This window comes from Hyla sarda, chromosome 12 (genome assembly GCF_029499605.1).
Source record: "Hyla sarda isolate aHylSar1 chromosome 12, aHylSar1.hap1, whole genome shotgun sequence".
Classification (NCBI taxonomy): Eukaryota; Metazoa; Chordata; class Amphibia; order Anura; family Hylidae; genus Hyla; species Hyla sarda.
In genome coordinates, this window is record NC_079200.1 from 66370943 (window position 1) to 66393058 (window position 22116).

General features: G+C 45.8%; 1 protein-coding gene across 2 annotated transcripts in view; it reads left to right on the top strand.

Moving 5' to 3' along the window:
• RGS19 (regulator of G protein signaling 19) overlaps positions 1-22116 on the top strand; it is a 64986-nt gene that overhangs the window by 15466 nt on the left and 27404 nt on the right. The window contains exon 1 of one of the 2 annotated variants that reach the window (XM_056549376.1): positions 18740-18885. The exons of the other annotated variant lie outside the window; for it this stretch is intronic. Within the exon in view, the coding sequence (XP_056405351.1) occupies positions 18844-18885 (42 nt within the window). The 5' untranslated portion in view covers positions 18740-18843. Of the gene's footprint in view, positions 1-18739; positions 18886-22116 lie in introns of those variants that run through there. 2 annotated transcript variants of the gene reach the window in all.

Sequence of the window (22116 nt, forward strand, 5' to 3'; positions counted from 1 at the left end):
TGACACCATTTATGGAACAAGGAATATTTTCTGACAGCTTAAAGGTGTACTCTGGCGGAAAACTTTTTAAATTTTTTTTTTTTTATCTACTGGTTAACCCCTTAAGGACGCAGCCCTTTTTCACCTTAAGGACGCAGCCCTTTTTCGCAATTCTGACCACCGTCGCTTTACGCATCAGTAACTCTAAAACGCTTTTACCGAATATTCTGATTCTGAGATAGTTTTTTCGTGACATATTCTACTTTATTTTGGTGGTAAATTTTCGTCATTACTTGCATCCTTTTTTGGTGAAAAATCCCAAAATTTCATGAAAATTTAGAAAATTTAGCATTTTTCTAACTTTGAAGCTCTCTGCTTATAAGGAAAATGGATATTCCCAATAAATTTTATTTTTATTCACAAATACAATATGTCCACTTTATGTTGGCATCATAAAATGGACATTTTTTACTTTTTGAAAAAATTGGAGGGCCTCAAAGTAGAGCAGCAATTTTCAAAAATTTCATGAAAATTGCAAAATCTGAAGGGACAGATGTTACAGAACTACAACTCCCAGCATGCTTGGACAGTCTAGGCATGCTGAAAGTTGTAGTTTGGCAACATCTGGAGGGCTACAGTTTGGGCACCCCTGTAACAGTGGTCTCCAAACTGTGACCCTCCAGATGTTGCAAAACTACAACTCCCAGCATGCCCAGACAGCCTTTGGCTGTCTGGGCATGCTGGGAGATGCAGTTTGGCACCCACTAGGAAGGGCAGCAATAAATATCGCTTACTTCCCCATTCCTTCCCCCCGCCCGTCCTAAAATGGACAGAGATGTCAGCAGAGAGCACTGTGCTCGTGATGTCAGCAGAGAGCACTGTGTTCCAAAAAGAAAATAATTTCCTCTGTAGTATTCAGCAGCTAATAAGTACTGGAAGGATTGATTTTTTAATAGAAGTAATTTACAAATCTGTTAAACTTTCTGGCACCAGTTGATTTAAAACAAAAATGTTTTCCACCGGAGTACCCCTTTAATAAACGTACCTAGTCCTGAACAGCAGAGTTTCCCAACCTGTAGTTTTCCAGCTGTTGCACAACTAGCATGGGGAACGTTGCGACCTCACCCCTCTTGTCTGCTGTCTGATACTACATTCTTCTTACTACATTGCCATGTCCTACCACTACTACAACATTTTTAGGGCTACAACATGCAGGTCCTCCTTTACAAATTTGTTAACCTTTTATCCAAAATTGTCTAATGAAAAAGGAACTTCCAAATGCTGAGACCATTATTGAATTGTTTTTCCCTATCATCAGTGTCTCGTTTTCCTTGTACAACCTTCACAAGAGGACTATTCATTGGGGGTGCTACATGTAGAGCATATCTTTTTCCTTGTAATGTCCCCTTCGTTTGTAACCCTTCTATCTTATACATTGTACCCACAGTTGGCGCTGCCATGTCACCATTACAGATTGAAAGATGTTTTCTGTAAACAAAAAGCAGAAATGTTCCCAACATAGACATAGACCTTCTCAAAGATGGACCTATGGACTTAGTTACACCTTTAATCCCTTCTAGAATTCAACGCACCATATAAATACTTGACAGGTATTTGGAATTTGTGAACCCCAAATTGTTCTTGATCCCGCAGGTACTTTGTGAGTAGAGTTGAGTGAAGTTCAGTTCAGTGGGGAAGCCAAACTTTTCAAAAAAGTTTAGTTTGCAGCCTTAAAGGGGGAATTTTTTTTTTTTAAATCAACTGGTGCCAGAAAGTTAAACAGATTTGTAAATTACTTCTATTAAAAAAAACTTTACCCTTCCAGTACTTATTAGCAGCTGTATGCTACAGAGGAAATTCTATTCTTTTTTTTTTTTTGTCTTCTTCCTTTTTGGGAGTTGCAACAGGTTTCGAATATGGCAAGTAAAGTCGCAATGGATTTTTTCAACTGTTAAAAAAAAATCTTCCTTTTGGTGTCCCAAAACAATGAAGAAGAAATAGCTTTTGTATGAAAAGCCAAAAAACAATCCCTTTTTTGGGATAATGGGTTGTGCATATGTTGGCCTGGCTGGTAGCAGTAGGAGCAATGGTGGTGGACTGGTGATAACTGTAGTAGTCAGTGGACAGTAGGCAGTGGTGGACTAGTGATACTTCTAACCAGGACTTGTGATGCCGCTCCATGGAAAAACCTGTGCAAAGGAACAGTGGAACATTTGCCCAAAGAAACCATTCAGACTCTTTTATTTTTCAGAGGCCTTTTTAAAAATGAGAAAATAATACCGAATGTCTGCAACTGCACCACTTTTCCTCTTCACAAGTTTTGATAAATCTCCCTATGTGCTTACGTAAAGCCGTAATTCCTAAACCTGGACCCTGGCTATGCCTTACTTTCTTTTGCAGAGATGGCACTGTGCCTGATTTTCTGCATCTGGTAAGATAGAGAAGAATTTCCACATGGAAAAACACAGTAAAGGGATAGGTACACCACCCCCAGGCTGTGCCCACCCTCTGCAATGCTTTTTTTTTTTTTTTTTTTTAAATGGGCACTGTCAGATCCAAAAACTTTTTATATGTTGTTACCGATGAAAATTAACGACCTTTTGTAATATGGGTGTTTAATTTTTTTTGAATATGAACTCCTTTAGGATGAAGGGTGTACAAGTACGCCCTTGCACCCTGGTACTTTAGGACCAAGGATGTACCTGCACGCCCTGGTGCGGTTACCGGGGTTTGAAGCGTGCTCACAAGCTGCTATCAGCCGCTAGGACCTGCGGTTAATGACTTACTTTGCCGATCAGGTCGATGCCGGGCATAAACCCTTTAGAAGCCACGATCAAAGTTGATTGTGGTGTCTAAAATACGAGGTTAACGGTGCCGGTTAGCTCAAGGCAGTTGATGGGGACATCCGTAGCTAAATCGATCAGTGGATGGTGAGAGGGCCCTTACCTGTCTCCTTTACCATCCGATAGATGCTCTGAGGCTCTGGCCAGGATAAAGCAGCTATGGCATAGCATTGAACAGTGAATGCAATTGTAAAAAAAAGTTAATAAAAGTGAATTAACCCCTTTCTAATAAAAGTTTAAATTCCCCCCTCCCCTTTTTCCATTTTTTAAATAAAATAATGTAATAAAAAATAAACATAATCATGTGTGGTACCGCCGTGTGCGTAAATGTCCGAACTATTAAAATATAAGGTTAGTTAAACCACCCAGTCAATGACATACACGTAAAAAAAACACAAATGTCAAAAACTGTGCATTTTTGATCACTTTATATACCATAAAAAATTTAAAAGACAAAAATTTTGTTGTATACAGGGATGTATGAGGGCTAAGTTTTTTGCGCAATCATCTGTAGTTGTTATTGCTACCATGATTGCGTTTATGTGATTTTTTTGTAATGTAATTTTGATATGAAAAAAAGCCAACATTTTTTACTTTTTCTTTATGATGTTCACCGTACGGGATCATTATCATTATATTTTGATAGTTGGGAGATTTAAGCATGCAGCAATACCAAATATGCTTATTAATTTTTTTACCCTTTTTGGGGTAAAGGGGGCCATGTAATTCTTTATTAGGGGAGGGGCTTTTTCACTTTTAAAAAAACCTTTTTTCACTATTTTTACACTTTTTATGTTCCCACTGGGAACAGTTTTTTACAGTCTTTAGGCTGCAGATACTGATCCGTGCTATGCATATGCATGACACTGATCAGTGTTTTTGGTGATCTACTTCTCTGGTCTGCTGGAAAGCATACCAGAGAACAAGATGCCAGGAGGACAGATGGAGGCAGGTGTGGGCACCTCAGTCAACCCTCTTGGATCATCGGATCACCGCGGCAGTCCCATCCGATCATCCATTCAGAGTGCTACATTCCCGCAAATGCCGTGATCAGTATTGATCACGGCAACTGAGGGGTTAATGAAAAACATCAGCCCAATCGCCTTACAATCTCACCACCATGCTTACCACCACCAGTCCCACTAGTGCTGGGCTCAAGTACTGCTTTCACCTCTAGCACCTCTGCAACAACACAAAGCTGACTGTGACACAATTCCTCTTAATGGCTAATGCCATCCTTCTGCTTAGCACTAGAGGAGGAGCAAAGACAGAGATTATGGAAAATACCATCTAGGATGGATATTTCCACTGCACCATGTAACTGTAGGCGATAAGAAATCCACTGACACCTGATTCAAATTCATATTGTCTCCTCTTGAGATGACTGAGAAAGAGCCAGTCCACAAGGGCCTTATTATCCTCCAATACCACATAACCCCTGAAAGACCATAAAAAATAGATTTTTTTTGTACTCACCATTAAATCTTTTTTGTAGCCTTCATTGGAGGACACCTATACTGATGGGTATAGGCTCTTGAAACTAGGAGGCGCTGACACTAGGGGGGAAAAAAAGTTGCTCCTCCCTGGCAGGATATACCCCGCCCACTGGAAGTTAGGTAATCAGTTTTGTCACAAAGCAGTAGGAGAAGCCAACAAAGAACAAGTCTGAAGGGCCTGAGAAAAAAAATAAAACAACAACCGGAAAAGATCATCGGGATACAAATTGAAGAAATGGGTGGGTGTGTTGTCCCCCAATGAAGGCTACAGAAAGAGATTTTACGGTGAGTACAAAAAAAATCTCCATTTCTAAGTCGCTCTTCGTTGGTGGAACCTATACTGATGGGACATACCAAAGCCGTCCCCTTGGGTGGTAAAAACAACCACCAGAGAAAGGGAATCAGTCCAGAGACCGAACTAACATGTCTGCAAAGCCTGCGGACGAGATCCCGGGCAGAGACAACCGAGGCCCAGGAACTGAGCTCCCGGAAGATCCCTTGTCCAAGGAGATGGACTAGGATACCAAAGGAAGGGACCATCCTCTGTAGAGACTCAAGACACACACAGGCCATATAGAGACAAGAAAAAGTCGACTAGGAAGCCAGATGGGCCGGAACCAACCGGGCAGCAGATAGGAAAACTCCAAGGAACACGGAACCAGACAGGGCCAGCCCGGCTGGGAAACAAGAATGGAAAAGGGCACAAGAGAGCCCCATCCAGAGGCAAACAGATTCAAGAGGACATGGCGGAAAAACAGCAGGGAGAGCAGGGAGAGCAGCGTAAGACTTGAACAGCTGCAGGCCCAAAACCCCTGTCCCAGGGACCCGCTGTGAGCACCCAGAAGGTGACAGTAGCTCGACTGGTGGAATCCGGATGACCGGAACGCCACCCATCTCAGGAGTACATGGACCCCGAAGGAGGAAAGGAGCGGAATGCCCTTAAATGGGGACATCCCGGAAAACCGGAGCGACCGACATGGAAGCTGTAGGGGGCCTGAGTCACCTGGAAGACTTACACCTGAAGAGTAAGGAAACCCAACTTCTGGGCGACAAACTTCCATGTTGAGACATGAAGAAGTGCAGTCCAGAAAGACTGCCCATCAAATGGGATTGCAGAGAAGTCTGGGCAGGATCACTATACATGCCCAAGACCTCAACCATCACCAAGGCCCAAAGAACCGGGAGAGCCGCTTGAAAAGAAGAAACGCCACAGCAACCTAGGACAATGTTCCAGAACGGGAACGGAGGGGGAAACAAAAGGGAACCCAGCTGGGACTCCCAGGTTATGTGCACAGGAAGGTTTCTCCAGTAGACTAAGGTGTCAGTGCAGCGCAACTAACCCTGTCAAAAGGGAAGGAAGAACACACCCTTCCAGGAGATTGCACCAAAAGGGAGAAAGAGAGCAATGGTAGGACCCAAACAACAGACGGTGGCTAGACCGGCTGTCGCTGAACCATAGATGATTACATAAACTCCTCCAACAGAGGAGAGTGCCAAGGCTGCGTGAGCAGTAGTAGATAACCAAGAAACTGAAAGAGAGCCAGGCTGCAATCGCATACAGTAAGCACACAAGCATAGAAAGCAAAAAGCTCAGTTGATTGCTCTCAGCAAAAAACAAGGGCCCAGCCAGATACCCCACCTATATTGTGGGAAAAGAGAGATGGCTCCATTTTGGAAGCAGAAAGTGCTCAACAAAATAGTCCCCCTAGTGGAGGGGAAGCAAGGGGTGGTCAAGATGAAACTCAAGTACTGACCATACCAAGCTCCCTGATCCCCGTACCCCCTGTGGAAGGGGGATTGTCAAAGTGCGCCTGGCACTGTAGGGGCAGGGAAATGCCGCCCCACAGCCACGGGACAAAGTGCCGGGTGGACGTAGCCCCCAGGGCCCCTGCGACAACCCATTGCGGTATGGAGGAACCAACACTGGAGCTGGGAAAAAATACAAGACATGACTACGAATGCAAGTAAGAAGCACACACAACCGACCGCGTTGAGAGCCATTCCAGGTGAAGACTAAGGCAACTGTGTCGCCCCATCAGGCGCCTGCCAGAACAGAGGTGCTCAACCGCCGCACACCCCACCGAACATGTGCAGAGTGGCCTTAGCATATGTAGAGACACAGACATGAGTACTGCACCAAAATAGTGGGATACCAAGACTGCAGACACAAAGGAAACCGCAGACATCCAACAGACCGGCAGGATGGAAGATATGTGTTAGGATTCGGCTAGCTGGATGTGGATCCTCTGTGTCAGCGAGGGATTGGCGTGGATCGTGTCGGTGGACCGGTTCTAAGTTGCTACTGGTTTTCACCAGAGCCCGCCGCAAAGCGGGATGGTCTTGCTGCGGCGGTAGCAACCAGGTCGTATCCACCGGCAACGGCTCAACCTCGCTGACTGCTGAGAAGGCGTGGGACAGAAGGACTAGGCAGAGGCAAGGTCAGACGTAGCAGAAGGTAGGGGCAGGCGGCAAGGTTCGTAGTTAAAGAGGATAGCAGGAGATCTGGAACACAGGCTTTGGACAACACTAAACTCTTTCACTGGCACAAGGCAACAAGATCCGACAAGGAAGTGCAGGGGAAGTGAGGTAATATGGACAGGGAGCAGGTGGAAGCTAATTAGGCTGATTGGGCCAGGCACCAATCATTGGTGCACAGGCCCTTTAAATCCTAGAGAGCTGGCGCGTGTGCGCCCTAAGGAGCGGAGCCGCGCGCGCAAGGACATGACAGCCGGGGGCCGGGACAGGTGAGTGACTTGGGACGCGATTTGCGAGCGGGCGTGTCCCGCTATGCGAATCGCATCCCCGCCGGCAGTGTCAGTGCAGCGCTCCCGGTCAGCGGATCTGACCGGGGCGTTGCAGAGAGAGACGCCGCGAGCACTCTGGGGAGGAGCAGGGACCCGGAGCGCTCGGCGTAACAATATGCCCCTAGCAGACTAATGTTGCAACCTAAGAAAGGGGAAGAGAGTGTTGTTGTCGTGAAGGTCCCTGGAACCTGCAGGAAAAACCCACACCCCATCTCCTAATGGTGCCACACACCATGACTGCAGGCACAGATGCAAGAGATGAAGTATGTATGTTGAGCAGGAAACATGCAGACACAGTCTGACTTACAGGTAAAAGAGGTCCCATGAACCCATAGAGACACACTACGTGGAACTTCACATGGAAAGTGAGTTATCGGACTGCAGCCGCGGTAGCAGCAGGACTGGGGGAGGTGACCTGGTGGAGTAGAAAACCATGCAGACACAGTATGGCTGTCTGGAATAGGGACATGGCCATGCCGCATCCCGCATAAGGAACCACACCCTGAAAGTGGGTTACCAGCCTTTTGTCTGAAAGCGGCAGGCATGTAGAGAGGGACCTGGTAAAGTAGGGAACCCTGCGAACCAGTATGTGGTGCACTGTATAGGGCCCATGGGGCAACATGGGGTGACTAACTAGGAACCATACCTTGGACTACCGTCCACGGTGTGGAAAGTGTATGGTAGTTGGCCCGACGTAGTAGTAAGCATGCGGACAACTGTCTGGCCGACTGGTATAGGATTCCTGAACACACAGGGTCACTCCTTCGAAACCTCCCACATAAGTGAGGTACTGGAGTGTGGGCTATCCAACAAGCGACCTGGCGGCATAGGCGATCCAGCAGATGAAGGACTGGCTGACTGGCAGCAGTCCCATGTACCTGCAGGGACCATCATCCAGATCCCTCACCCCAGCAGTGAGGTACGGGAAACCTGGCCATGCCCGTGGCAGCCCTGAGATCAGAGACTGATGGCGGTGGAAACCGTGCAGACAACAGTCTGACTGAACAGATACACGTATAGGTGTTGGCGATAAGGGAACAGTCAGATAGGCGATCACTGTGCCCCATGTGACAGGTGGGAGGTCGGGGAGGCCTAGTAGCCATGGATAGAAACTGCACCCCCCCCCCCCCCCCTGGAGATCGGGGAGGCTGAGGAGCCGTGGAGCGCATACCCCTCATCCCGTGTAGGGTCCGTAGGACACGCTGGATCACTTCTTCGTATACCGTGCACAGCAGTGGGGTACAGGAACTCCAGCTGCAGGTACATCAGCCTTGTGACAGGCAGTGGAGGAAACCATGCAGACCACTGTCTGGCTTACTGGTATGGGTCCATGGTAGACAACAGGTCATTCCTTCGGACAACTCGCACAGCAGTGAGGTACCGGAACTCCAGCCGCAGATACATTAGCTGTGTGATGAGCGACAGGCGGCAGAGGAAACCACACAGACCACATGTCTGGCTGACTGGTATGGGTCCATAGTATACAACGGGTCACTCCTTCGTACACCTCGCACCAGCAGTGGGGTACCGGAGTGCCAGCCATGGATGCGGCAGCTGTAAGATGAGTGACAGGCGAGACTACTGACCGGCATATTGATATCAGGTCCAGTCCATGCCCACGCAGGGATATTCCCACGGAGGCCCTGCGCTAGATGTGGGGATCCGGAGCACCAGCCGCGGATGCAGTAGCCTGTGGAGAATGGAATCATATAGTATGACATGCCAAGAACACCCCCTGGATGGGTGGCCGGCAGACCTGACAGAGGAGGAAACTCAAAAGAGACCTTAGCGTCTGCAAGGAACGCAAAAGCCCTTTTACATGGTATGCCACTCAGTGGTAAAGGAGAACAGACATTGAATACATCCCTGGTAGTTTCCAAGGGATCATGAAATCCCTGGCAACAACCCGCCACGGCGGATCGCATATGCTCCCTGACAGTAAGCGACAATGCAGAAATTAGGGACGCCAAAGACATACTTCAACCGACTCAATGTAATTTGTGTATAGCAGGTCACCTTACAGGGTGACTGAAGCAAATAAAGCAGCCCCCAATACAGACCCTAGGAAGGGACCCTGCAAATATAAAACTGGTAAAAACAGATATGGCCGACCAAGGCTGTAATAGCAAGTGGTTGGCAAGGGGGGAGCAGCAATAAAAATCAGAGTGCAATACAATGATTGGCCACAAGAGGGTGCCAAATGCCACAAAATGGTCTGATTGACCAGGGAATAAAATGTATTTATTTATTTTCTAACATGCATGAAAAAAGCATGGGGAGCAAGGCACCCTGTGTTGAATCTTCCCACGAGGTCCCCAAAGAGAGATGGGCAGGACGTCCACACCCTGGGGACCACTAAAGAAAACACACACATGGGCAGCCCCAGGAGCGGCGACGGCACAAAGCGGCACGCTCAGAAGCACCTGCTAAGGTGCTGCACAGTTTCGAGGCCAGGGGACAAGAACGGGCCGGACAGGAAGAGCTCCCGTCGTGCCGCAGCTCATGGAGGCCGACAGTGCAACTCTGACTATGGAGCGCCGCCAACCCCCACAATGGTTGAGGGGCGGAGCTAAACTCCGCTGAAGGCGCACAGCGTCACGGCCATGGGTAAGCACCCGTCGGTCGTAAGAAGAAGCAGTGGAGCGTGCGAACCTGGAGGGGAGCCACTGCCTGGCCTCTCGGTTCGTGCGCTGGCTCAGGGGTACAAGAAAGGCTGGAGCCACATGCCGTCATAACCTCCTGAAGAGGAGGCACGGCCTGGCCTCCCGGATCGCACGCTGGAAGAAGAGCGGAGCCATGTGCCACCATAACCCCCTCACCAAACGCTGCCATCCCCCATAGTGGGGGTAAGGAAAACCAATATAACTTGCAGAATGCAGTTCAGAGGTGAGCAGGGAAGAACACCTGCAGAGGGAGCCGCTGCAAAGGGCTGGCAGCTGTCCTCCAGAAAACCTAGTTCACAGAAACACAGCCCCCCCAGGGGACCTGAGTGAGCCCCACACATAAAGCTCCCAATAAAGGATAGAGTCCCTTTTTAAAGAGAAAAAAAAAACTACATAAATAAGGCCACCAAATACACAAATTATGATGAAGCAAAAAAAAAAAAGAAATTTAAGTAATAAATTAGGGCTAAGATACCAAATGATATATAACCTACAACAAATCTACACCCTATACCCCAAATGTATCTTAAAAAATAAATATACACAAGTGGTATCCAAAAATATACATTTTATTTGGTATATTAATGTATTTTGACAACAAGTAACCCCCCCCCCATAAAAAACACATAACACTCAGACAAGATTAAAAATAGCACAGTGGGGGAACACTGAGTAGAAATTAATATATATATATATATATATATATATATATATCAATGCAAATAAAATTGGTTTGTAAATGAAAGAAGCTGGTAAACATAGGTATATAATGTATTTGTACCTACGATATGCACCCACTCAATATAGTATCATAAGAGTATACACTACTTATATTTAATCCACATGGATAAGGTGCACAGCCGTATGAAATTAGTTAACAATCTATACCCAGCATGTCACTGTAGAAACACATGATAGCAAAGCAAGGATATGGGGTGCTGCAATGAAACAGCACAATACTAACCAAAACAAAGTAGCGTGGCCTACTCCAGTGTACCCTCACCTCACACTCCAATGCGTTTCGCCCTGCTTCGTCCGGGAGTGATCTTTTTAAAGAAGAAGGGGGGAGGAATGGGGGGGTAATGTACTCACCTGCGGACGCCATCTTCTTATACTCACCCAGGCATCTTCAACCAGCTTATGGCCATGCTGCATCATACCAGGCTAAGATAGCGGGGCGAGCAGGGGCAAGGGGGGACCCGGACCCAGGGTACAACCTCCAGGCGCTGGCGAAAAGGGGTTGGCGGCCCATACTCTTAATTTCCATGCCCCTTTGTCGCATATGGGGGAACAGGTACCACCATGCTCCTGAACCCCTACCTGAAAAAGGGAAACAGCCCTTACAAGAAAATAATTTAAAAAAGACCAGGTCTGGGGAGCTCCTAGACCTGTGTCTTGCCTCCTACTGACACTAGATAAAACTGATTCCCTCACATCCAGTGGGCGGGTAGATCCTGCCAGGGAGGAGCCGACTTCATTTTTCAGAGTATCAGTGCCTCCTAGTGGCAAGAGCATATACCCATCAGTATAGGTGTCCCCCAATGAAGAGGAACCGAGAAAAAATTTTTTCTTGCTGATGCTACTACTACCACCAGGCACCAAACTGCTGCTGCTACCTGTACTTGGCTTGGGCAAATAGGTGTTGCCCACAGAGCTGCTATGGCCACCAAGATGCTTATTGGCAAGCTACATGGCAGGGGTGCTCTTTCCTCTACCCCTTCCTTGGATAACCATTCCTTTAAATAACTTTTTTTTTTTTATTGAAACAAATTTGGAGGTTATTGTTATGATTTGGGGGCGATTTGGCACTCACCAAGTGGATGAGAAACTGACAGTCAACTTTTATACTCAACACCTCTAAAGCAGAATTAAACACAGGTAGAAATACTATATGCTTGGTTAAACCCAGAATATACACATAACTTGGCCTTAGGTGGCATTTCTGCATTCACTCGCAATGTTTTTAAATGTGTATTTACGTTAAACCCAGGTAGAGATGCTATATTTTTTATTAAACCCAGAGAATACATGTAATATAACCTAAAATGTGCATGCAACATTCACCACGCTTATTTAATGTGTATTTATGTCAGCCCACTGCTTTGCTCAGCCAGCTCGGTATTGTAATGTGATAGCTCTTGTTCTTCAGTGGCACTGCTGGCTGTAATTTGTAGTGCACAACTGGACAAAGTAATTCAGGTGACAGGTCACTGTCTGGATTCAGCCCCCCTGGTCAATGCTTTGCTCAGCTTGTAATGTGATCGCTTTTCTGGGCTTGTTCTGAAGTGACAATGGTGGGCTGGCTGGGATTTATAATGCACAAACTGGACACAGCACCGGAGGTGACAGGAACATGCACATTAGTGGCCTGCTGGAGGTCATTTTGCAGCACTCTGGCAGTGCTCTTCCTGCTCCTCCTTGCACAAAGTCGGAGGTAGCAGTCCTGCTGCTGGGTTGTTGCCCTCCTACGGCCTCCTCCATGTCTCCTGATGTACCGGCCTGTCCCCGGGTAGCGCCTCCATGCTCTGGACACTATGCTGACAGACACAGCAAACCTTCTTGCCATGGCTTGCGTTGATCTGCCATCCTGGTTTAGCTGCACTACCTGAGCCACTTTTACTTTGGTGGGTTGTAGACTCCGTCTCATGCTACCACTAGAGTGAAAGCACCGCCAGCATTAAAAAGTGACCAAAACATCAGCCAGAAAGCATAGGAACTGAGAAGTGGTCTGTGGTGACCACCTGCAGAACCACTCCTTTATTGGGGGTGTCTTGCTAATTGCCTATAATTTCCACCTGTTGTCTGTTCCATTTGCACAACAGCATGTGAAATTGATTGTCAATCAGTGTTGCTTCCTGAGTGGACAGTGTGATTTCACAGAAGTGTGACTGACTTGGAGTTACATTGTGTTGTTTAAGTGTTCCCTTTATTTTTTTTGAGCAGTGTATAACCGCTGTTGCCAGGCTCACATGGGCCAAGCTGAGCAATGTTCGAAAGCTTGGCAAGCTTCTGTCACCTTGCCTGGCTCGCCAAGCTCATCTCTATTTTTTAGTTATACCCAACCAATAACCTATCCTGTGGAAATGCAATCTTTTCTATTTACTTTGTGCTGTGGTATTTGGGAAACGACTGAAAAGCTCCATAGAACCTTATTTTCTGTCTATTCACCAGCAGATGACTCTTTGTCTTCCTCTGTTGCCTATTCTTTGGTGCCAATGGCCACCAATCTCAACGGATTTCATAACAGATCTATCTCCAGTTGAAGCTTATAACAACATATTTTAAAGGCAGCTTATTTAGCGCCATCTCAGGGAAATCTTATGGTTACCGTAAAAGAACTCACTTGGAGAGCAATATGTATACGTGCTCGTATACCGTAGAAAGAAAAATGCTTTACACACTAATTTTCTAATTGCGCATTTTTTAAGATATTAAAACTTTACGCAAAGGCAACAGATTTTGCGCAAATATTTGCGTACCAATGTGTCAGATGGTAGAAACATGAAGGAATGTCTATGTTTGTGCAAAATTTATCAACAAGCTTGTGCAAAATAGAAAGCACTGACATGGTTTAAATGATTTCTACCTCACACCGACATTGATAAATCTCCCCACTTGAGCTGTCTATAGTAGAATATCTGCATCAAACTCAAGGTGTAATGAAGCAAATTTTCCTACTACACTATGATTCCAAAATATAAAACCAGCGACCAAGACTCAAAAGGCTAAAAAAACAGGTGTACAAAAAATTTTAAGTGCACAGCACAGCACAATTATGGCGCATGCTTTTCCTCAGCCTTCACAAGGCTCGGTAAGCACTTCACAAGGCTCGATTAGCACTTCACAAGGCTCGATTAGCACGTCACAAGGCTCGATAAGCACTTCACAAGGCTCGATTAGCACTTCACAAGGCTTGATTAGCACTTCACAAGGCTCGATTAGCACGTCACAAGGCTTGATAAGCACTTCACAAGGCTCGATTAGCACGTCACAAGGCTCGATAAGCACTTCACAAAGCTCGATTAGCACGTAACAAGGCTCGATTAGCACTTCACAAGGCTCGATAAGGACTTCACAAAGCTCGATTAGCACTTCACAAGGCTCGATAAGCACTTCACAAGGCTCGATTAACACTTCACAAGGCTCGATTAGCACGTCACAAGGCTCGATTAGTCATGCGGCCCCATCTTACAATCACCCATCGGTTGCACATCCCCTATTCCATGGAAAGATGTTTTTTCCAGGTTTTTAAAGGGGGTCAAAACAACCCGATCAGCTGATGAAAGAGTGTTATCCTATTCTTCAGCTGATCCTGGCCTTGTTACACAGGGTAATGGCCTGTTCTGTGAGTCAATATGATAAAAGTGATACCAATTTTATACAGTTTCTATAATTTTCTACTTTAATAAATTTATGAAAATTGCTTTGTAAAAATTTTTTAAGAATATAAGGTGACCAAAAAAACTCTGGCACTAGGTAATTTTTTTCTATATAAATTTTTACTGTGCAGAAAGACTAATTAACATCTATATTTTAATATTTTGGAAAGCGGCAATGTAAATGATGTTGATTAAATGATGAAGAGGGATTTTAAAGGGGTAGTCCAGTGGTGAAAAACTTATCCCCTATCCTAAGGATAGGGGATAAGTTTGAGATCGCGGGGGGTCCGACCGCTGGGGCCCCTTGCGATCTCTCTGTACAGGGCCCCGGCTCTCCGGCCAGATAGCGGGTGTCGACCCCCGCACGAAGCGGCGGCCGACACGCCCCCTCAATACATCTCAATGGCAGAGCCGGAGATTGCCGAAGGCAGCGCTTCGGCTCTGCCATAGAGTTGTATTGAGGGGGCGTGTCGGCCGCCGCTTCGTGCGGAGGTCGACACGCCCCCTTCCCGCGGGCTGTCGGGGCTCCGTACAGGAGATCGCAGGGGGCCCCAGCGGTCGGACCCCCCGCGATCTCAAACGTATCCCCTATCCTTAGGATAGGGGATAAGTTGTTCACCACTGGGTCACCACTGGACTATTACTTTAAGGCTTATTAATGACATGCTGTGCTGCCTTGGAATCCTGGAAATTTGACTGGTTCTTGCAGTATTGTCACTTTCAGAGGCTTTCTCTTCTTGAACTTCAAAGGACAAATCAGTTTATCATGTTCTCAAAGGCATCAGACAATGAAGTCACATAAGACATTCTTTTAATATCCCTAAACACAATATATGTGTGTGTATATATATATATATATATATATATATATATATATACAGTCACTCTGTAATATTGAGCAGGGTGTCCATCTGCAGTGTTAAGCTATTTTCAGATTGTGGTAGGTGTATGCGCCTCCAGATGCAAAAGTGAGCCTCAAAAGTGAGCCTGCTGTATGCCAGTGTGCTTAGATGGTTAGTGTCCTTTCATGTAACTTCCCTATGTGATTCCTAGCATATTTTAACTACTTCCATTAAATAGTGACTCTTTATCCCAGATCTTAAGTCTTGGACACTAGAGGGGAGATTTATCAAAGCCTATGCAGAGGGAAAGTTGCTGAGTTGCCCATAGCAACTAATCTGATCGCTTCTTTCATTTTTGACAAGGCCTCTGCAAAATGAAAGAAGCAATCTGAATGGTTGCTATGGGCAACTTTTCCTTTGGACAGGTTTTGATAAATCTCCCCCTTGGTGTCTCACAGCAATCTGTTGCAAACTGCCTGTTGTTAGGCTCAGTCTTCATCTATTAACAGAGAGACCGAACACAGGAAGATCGAACACAGGAAGTAGAGGTGGGGTTTAGCTACCACAGTCTGCAGGAGAGAGGAAGAAAGCCTAAGCTATGTACCTGCAATCTGTGAGCCTGTCTGCCTCCCCCACAGGATCCACACTATGAATGACAAGTGAATCAATGTTTGCCTCTCATCTCTGACCATCTTAGAACTTATAAAGTTCTGGGAAGTTGTCCCTTGTGGTCATTCTACTGAATATACACAGTGCTTCGGAATTAATGTAATACCCTCTTGTTATGAATATCAGCAGCAGCAGTTCAGTACTTAGTGTAACCCCTTGCTTGCTATGCTGCAGCTTCTTTCACCTAGAACCTTATATTGAAGACTCTTCTTTTCAACATGTCAACTGTAGTATACTGTATAAATATCCCTCAGCACAACGCAGCCTATTCTGTCCAGTGCACTTTCTCCAGCATTATATCATGATATAGCAGAGAGGAGTAGGTGCTGTGACTGACCAGACAACTAAAGGAAAGTAAGAGCAGTGTATCTGTACTACTGACAGACAGTCATGTTTAGTTCCTGTTCCCTGAAATGTACAGAATGAAAAATTGCTGTGCACCATAGAGGGGGCTCTTGGGGGTCTGTAACAACAGTGGGAATCCAAATATCACCTTCTTACTACTCTGAAGGGTTAATCTGCTTTATCTGCCAAGCTGGTATACTTTGGCATATATGCAGCATTTGTTTTCGCTTTATAGGATCATGGATCACCAAGTCCCTAAAAAGTGGAGGCATTACATGTGCTATTAACTACAGACATATACAGTATATAAAGAATTCAAAATGCTACAGATATTATTATACAGCACAGTATTCCACACTGTATATAGTACACAACATGGTATACAATGTACAGCACAGTATACAACACTGTATTTAGTAAACAACAGTATATAATGTACAGCACAGTATACAACACAATATAGTACACAACACAGTATATAATGTACAGCACAGTATACATTATATAGTACACAACACAGTATATAATGTACAGCACAGTATACCTTATATAGTACACAACACAGTATATAATGTACAGCACAGTATACAACACTATATAGTACACAACACAGTATATAATGTACAGCACAGTATACAACACTATATAGTACACAACACAGTATATAATGTATAGCACAGTATACAACACTATATAGTACACAACACAGTATATAATGTATAGCACAGTATACAACACTATATAGTACACAACACAGTATATAATGTACAGCACAGTATACAACACTATATAGTACACAACACAGTATATAATGTACAGCACAGTATACATTATATAGTACACAACACAGTATATAATGTACAGCACAGTATACATTATATAGTACACAACACAGTATATAATGTACAGCACAGTATACAACACTATATAGTACACAACACAGTATATAATGTACAGCACAGTATACAACACTATATAGTACACAACACAGTATATAATGTATAGCACAGTATACAACACTATATAGTACACAACACAGTATATAATGTATAGCACAGTATACAACACTATATAGTACACAACACAGTATATAATGTACAGCACAGTATACATTATATAGTACACAACACAGTATATAATGTACAGCACAGTATACAACACTATATAGTACACAACACAGTATATAATGTACAGCACAGTATACAACACTATATAGTACACACAGTATATAATGTATAGCACAGTATACAACACTATATAGTACACAACACAGTATATAATGTACATCACAGTATACAACACTATATAGTACACAACGCATTATATAATGTACAGCACAGTATACATTATATAGTACACAACACAGTATATAATGTACAGCACAGTATACAACACTATATAGTACACAACACAGTATATAATGCACAGCACAGTATACATTATATAGTACACAACACAGTATATAATGTACAGCACAGTATACACTATATAGTACACAACACAGTATATAATGTACAACACAGTATACAACACTATATAGTACACAACATAGTACATAATGTACAGCACAGTATACAACACTATATAGTACACAACACAGTACATAATGTACATCACAGTATACAACACTATATAGTACACAACGCAGTATATAATGTACAGCACAGTATACAACACTATAGTACACAACATAGTACATAATGTACAGCACAGTATACAACACTATATAGTACACAACACAGTATATAATGTACAGCACAGTATACATTATATAGTACACAACACGGTATATAATGTACAGCACAGTATACAACACTATATAGTACACAACACAGTATATAATGTACAGCACAGTATACAACACTATATAGTACACAACACAGTATATAATGTACAGCACAGTATACAACACTATATAGTACACAACACAGTATATAATGTACAGCACAGTATATATTATATAGTACACAACGCAGTATATAATGTACAGCACAGTATACACTATATAGTACACAACACAGTATATAATGTACAGCACAGTATACAACACTATATAGTACACAACACAGTATATAATGTACAGCACAGTATACAACACTATATAGTACACAACACAGTATATAATGTACAGCACGGTATACAACACTATATAATACACAACACAGTATATAATGTACAGCACAGTATACAACACTATATAGTACACAACACAGTATATAATGTACAGCACAGTATACAACACTATATAGTACACACAGTATATAATGTACAGCACAGTATACAACACTATATAGTACACAACACAGTATATAATGTACAGCACAGTATACAACACTATATAGTACACAACACAGTATATAATGTACAACACAGTATACAACACTATATAGTACACCACACAGTATATAATGTACAGCACAGTATACAACTGTATATACTACACGTTACAGTTTATGGAGTACAGCACAGTATACAACGCTGTATATAGTAAACAACACAGTATATAGTGTACAGCACAGTATACAACACTGCACATACTACACAATACAGTATATAGTGTACAGCCCAGTAGTCGGTATACAGCACACAGTGTATCGTATACAGCCCAGTATATTGGATATAACACATAATACACACTCGGGCAGTGACTGACGTGGAGCCGCAGCGCTGAGTTCGGAAGTGAATGGGGGCGGGGCGCATGCGCAGTGCGGCTCTGGCTGTGTCTCTGTCCCCGGGTCCCTCCCGTGTGTGTCCCGGTCCCCGGGTCCCTCCCTCCCCTCCTTCCCTCCCGGTACCGGCTCCATCCTCCCCCCGGCCAGGCGGATGTGCTTCAGGAAGCGACCGGGCTCCGGTGCTGCCCAGATTGTAAGTAGCAGCTGCCCCGCGGATGGGAGATCAGTGCATGGGGCACCGGGAGGGGGTCCCCGAATCCTCCCCCGCAGCCAGCACCGGCATAGGGGGGGTCACCGAGTGCATGGGATCCCCTCTCTGGGTGCAAGAGATGTAACTGTATTCCCTCTACCATCCTAACATGTACTATACCCCTTACCCTGCATACTAAAACTACCCCCACACCGGGCACAAGAGAGGCAGTACTACTACTCTCCATACCGACATTATGCCCTCCCCCTGCACCTCAAACTACCCCCACACTGAGCTTGAGGGGCACTACTACCCTGCATGGCACATAAAATGTACCTCCTCACTTCTAACTAACCCCTCACTGGGCACAAGAGAGGCAGTACTACTACACTCCATACCCACACCATGTCCTCCCCTACACTGCAAACTACCCCCACACTGGGCACAAGAGAGGGAGTACTACTACACTCCATACCCACACCATGTCCTCCCCCTACACTCCAAATTACCCACAAGAGAGGCAGTACTACTACACTTCATACCCACACCATGTCCTCCCCCTACACTCCAAACTACCCACAAGAGAGGCAGTACTACTACACTCCATACCCACACCATGTCCTCCCCCTACACTGCAAACTACCCACAAGAGAGGCAGTACTACTACACTCCATACCCACACCATGTCCTCCCCCTACACTGCAAACTACCCCCACACTGGGCACAAGAGAGGCAGTACTACTACACCCCATACCCACACCATGTCCTCCCCCTACACTGTAAACTACCCCCAGACTGGGCACAAGAGAGGCAGTACTATTACACTCCATACCCACACCATGTCCTCCCCCTACACTGCAAACTACCCACAAGAGAGGCAGTACTACTACACTCCATACCCACACCATGTCCTCCCCCTACAATCCAAACTACCCACAAGAGAGGCAGTACTACTACACACTCCATACCCACACCATGTCCTCCCCCTACACTGCAAACTACCCCCACACTGGGCACAAGAGAGGCAGTACTACTACACCCCATACCCACACCATGTCCTCCCCTACACTGCAAACTACCCACAAGAGAGGCAGTACTACTACACTTCATACCCACACCATGCCCTCCCCCTACACTCCAAACTACCCACAAGAGAGGCAGTACTACTACACACTCCATACCCACACCATGTCCTCCCCCTACACTCCAAACTACCCACAAGAGAGGCAGTACTACTACACTCCATACCCACACCATGTCCTCCCCTACACTGCAGACTACCCCCACACTGGGCACAAGAGAGGCAGTACTACTACACTTCATACCCACACCATGTCCTCCCCCTACACTCCAAACTACCCACAAGAGAGGCAGTACTACTACACTCCATACCCACACCATGTCCTCCCCCTACACTCCAAACTACCCACAAGAGAGGCAGTACTACTACTACACTCCATACCCACACCATGTCCTCCCCCTACACTGCAAACTACCCACAAGAGAGGCAGTACTACTACACACTCCATACCCAGACCATGTCCTCCCCCTACACTCCAAACTACCCACAAGAGAGGCAGTACTACTACACTCCATACCCACACCATGTCCCCCCCCTACACTCCAAATTACCCACAAGAGAGGCAGTACTACTACACCCCATACCCACACCATGTCCCCCCCCCCTACACTCCAAACTACCCACAAGAGAGGCAGTACTACTACACTCCATACCCAGACCATGTCCTCCCCCTACACTCCAAACTACCCACAAGAGAGGCAGTACTACTACACTCCATACCCACACCATGTCCCCCCCCCCCTACACTCCAAACTACCCACAAGAGAGGCAGTAGTACTACACTTCATACCCACACCATGTCCCCCCCTACACTCCAAACTACCCACAAGAGAGGCAGTACTACTACACCCCATACCCACACCATGTCCTCCCCCCTACACTCCAAACTACCCACAAGAGAGGCAGTACTACTACACTCCATACCCACACCCTGCCCCCCCCCCTACACTGCAAACTACCCACAAGAGAGGCAGTACTACTACACTTCATACCCACACCCTGCCCCCCCCCCTACACTGCAAACTACCCACAAGAGAGGCAGTACTACTACACTCCATACCCACACCATGTCCCCCCCCCCCCTACACTCCAAACTACCCACAAGAGAGGCAGTACCACTACACTCCATACCCACACCATGTCCTCCCCTACACTGCAAACTACCCACAAGAGAGGCAGTACTACTACACTCCATACCCACACCATGTCCTGCCCCTACACTCCAAACTACCCACAAGAGAGGCAGTACTACTACACTTCATACCCACACCATGTCCTCCCCCTACACTCCAAACTACCCACAAGAGAGGCAGTACTACTACACTCCATACCCACACCATGTCCTCCCCCTACACTCCAAACTACCCAGGCACTGGGCAGAAGAGAGGCAGTACTACTACACTCCTTACCCACACTATGCCCTCTCCCTACACTCCAAACTACTCCCACACTGGGCACAAGAGAGGCAGTACTACTACACTCCATACCCACACCATGTCCTCCCCCTACACTCCAAACTACCCACACAAGAGGCAGTACTACTACACTCCATACCCACACCATGTCCCCCTACTACACTCCAAACTACCCACAAGAGAAGCAGTACTACTATACTTCATACCCACACCATGTCCTCCCCCTACACTCCAAACTACCCAGGCACTGGGCACAAGAGAGGCAGTACTACTACACTCCATACCCACACTATGCCCTCTCCCTACACTCCAAACTACTCCCACACTGGGCACAAGAGAGGCAGTACTACTACACTCCATACCCACACCATGTCCTCCCCCTACACTCCAAACTACCCAGGCACTGGGCACAAGAGAGGCAGTACTACTACACTCCTTACCCACACTATGCCCTCTCCCTACACTCCAAACTACTCCCACACTGGGCACAAGAGAGGCAGTACTACTACACTTCATACCCACACCATGTCCTCCCCCTACACTCCAAACTACCCAGGCACTGGGCACAAGAGAGGCAGTACTACTACACTCCTTACCCACACTATGCCCTCTCCCTACACTCCAAACTACTCCCACACTGGGCACAAGAGAGGCAGTACTACTACACTTCATACCCACACCATGTCCTCCCCCTACACTCCAAACTACCCAGGCACTGGGCACAAGAGAGGCAGTACT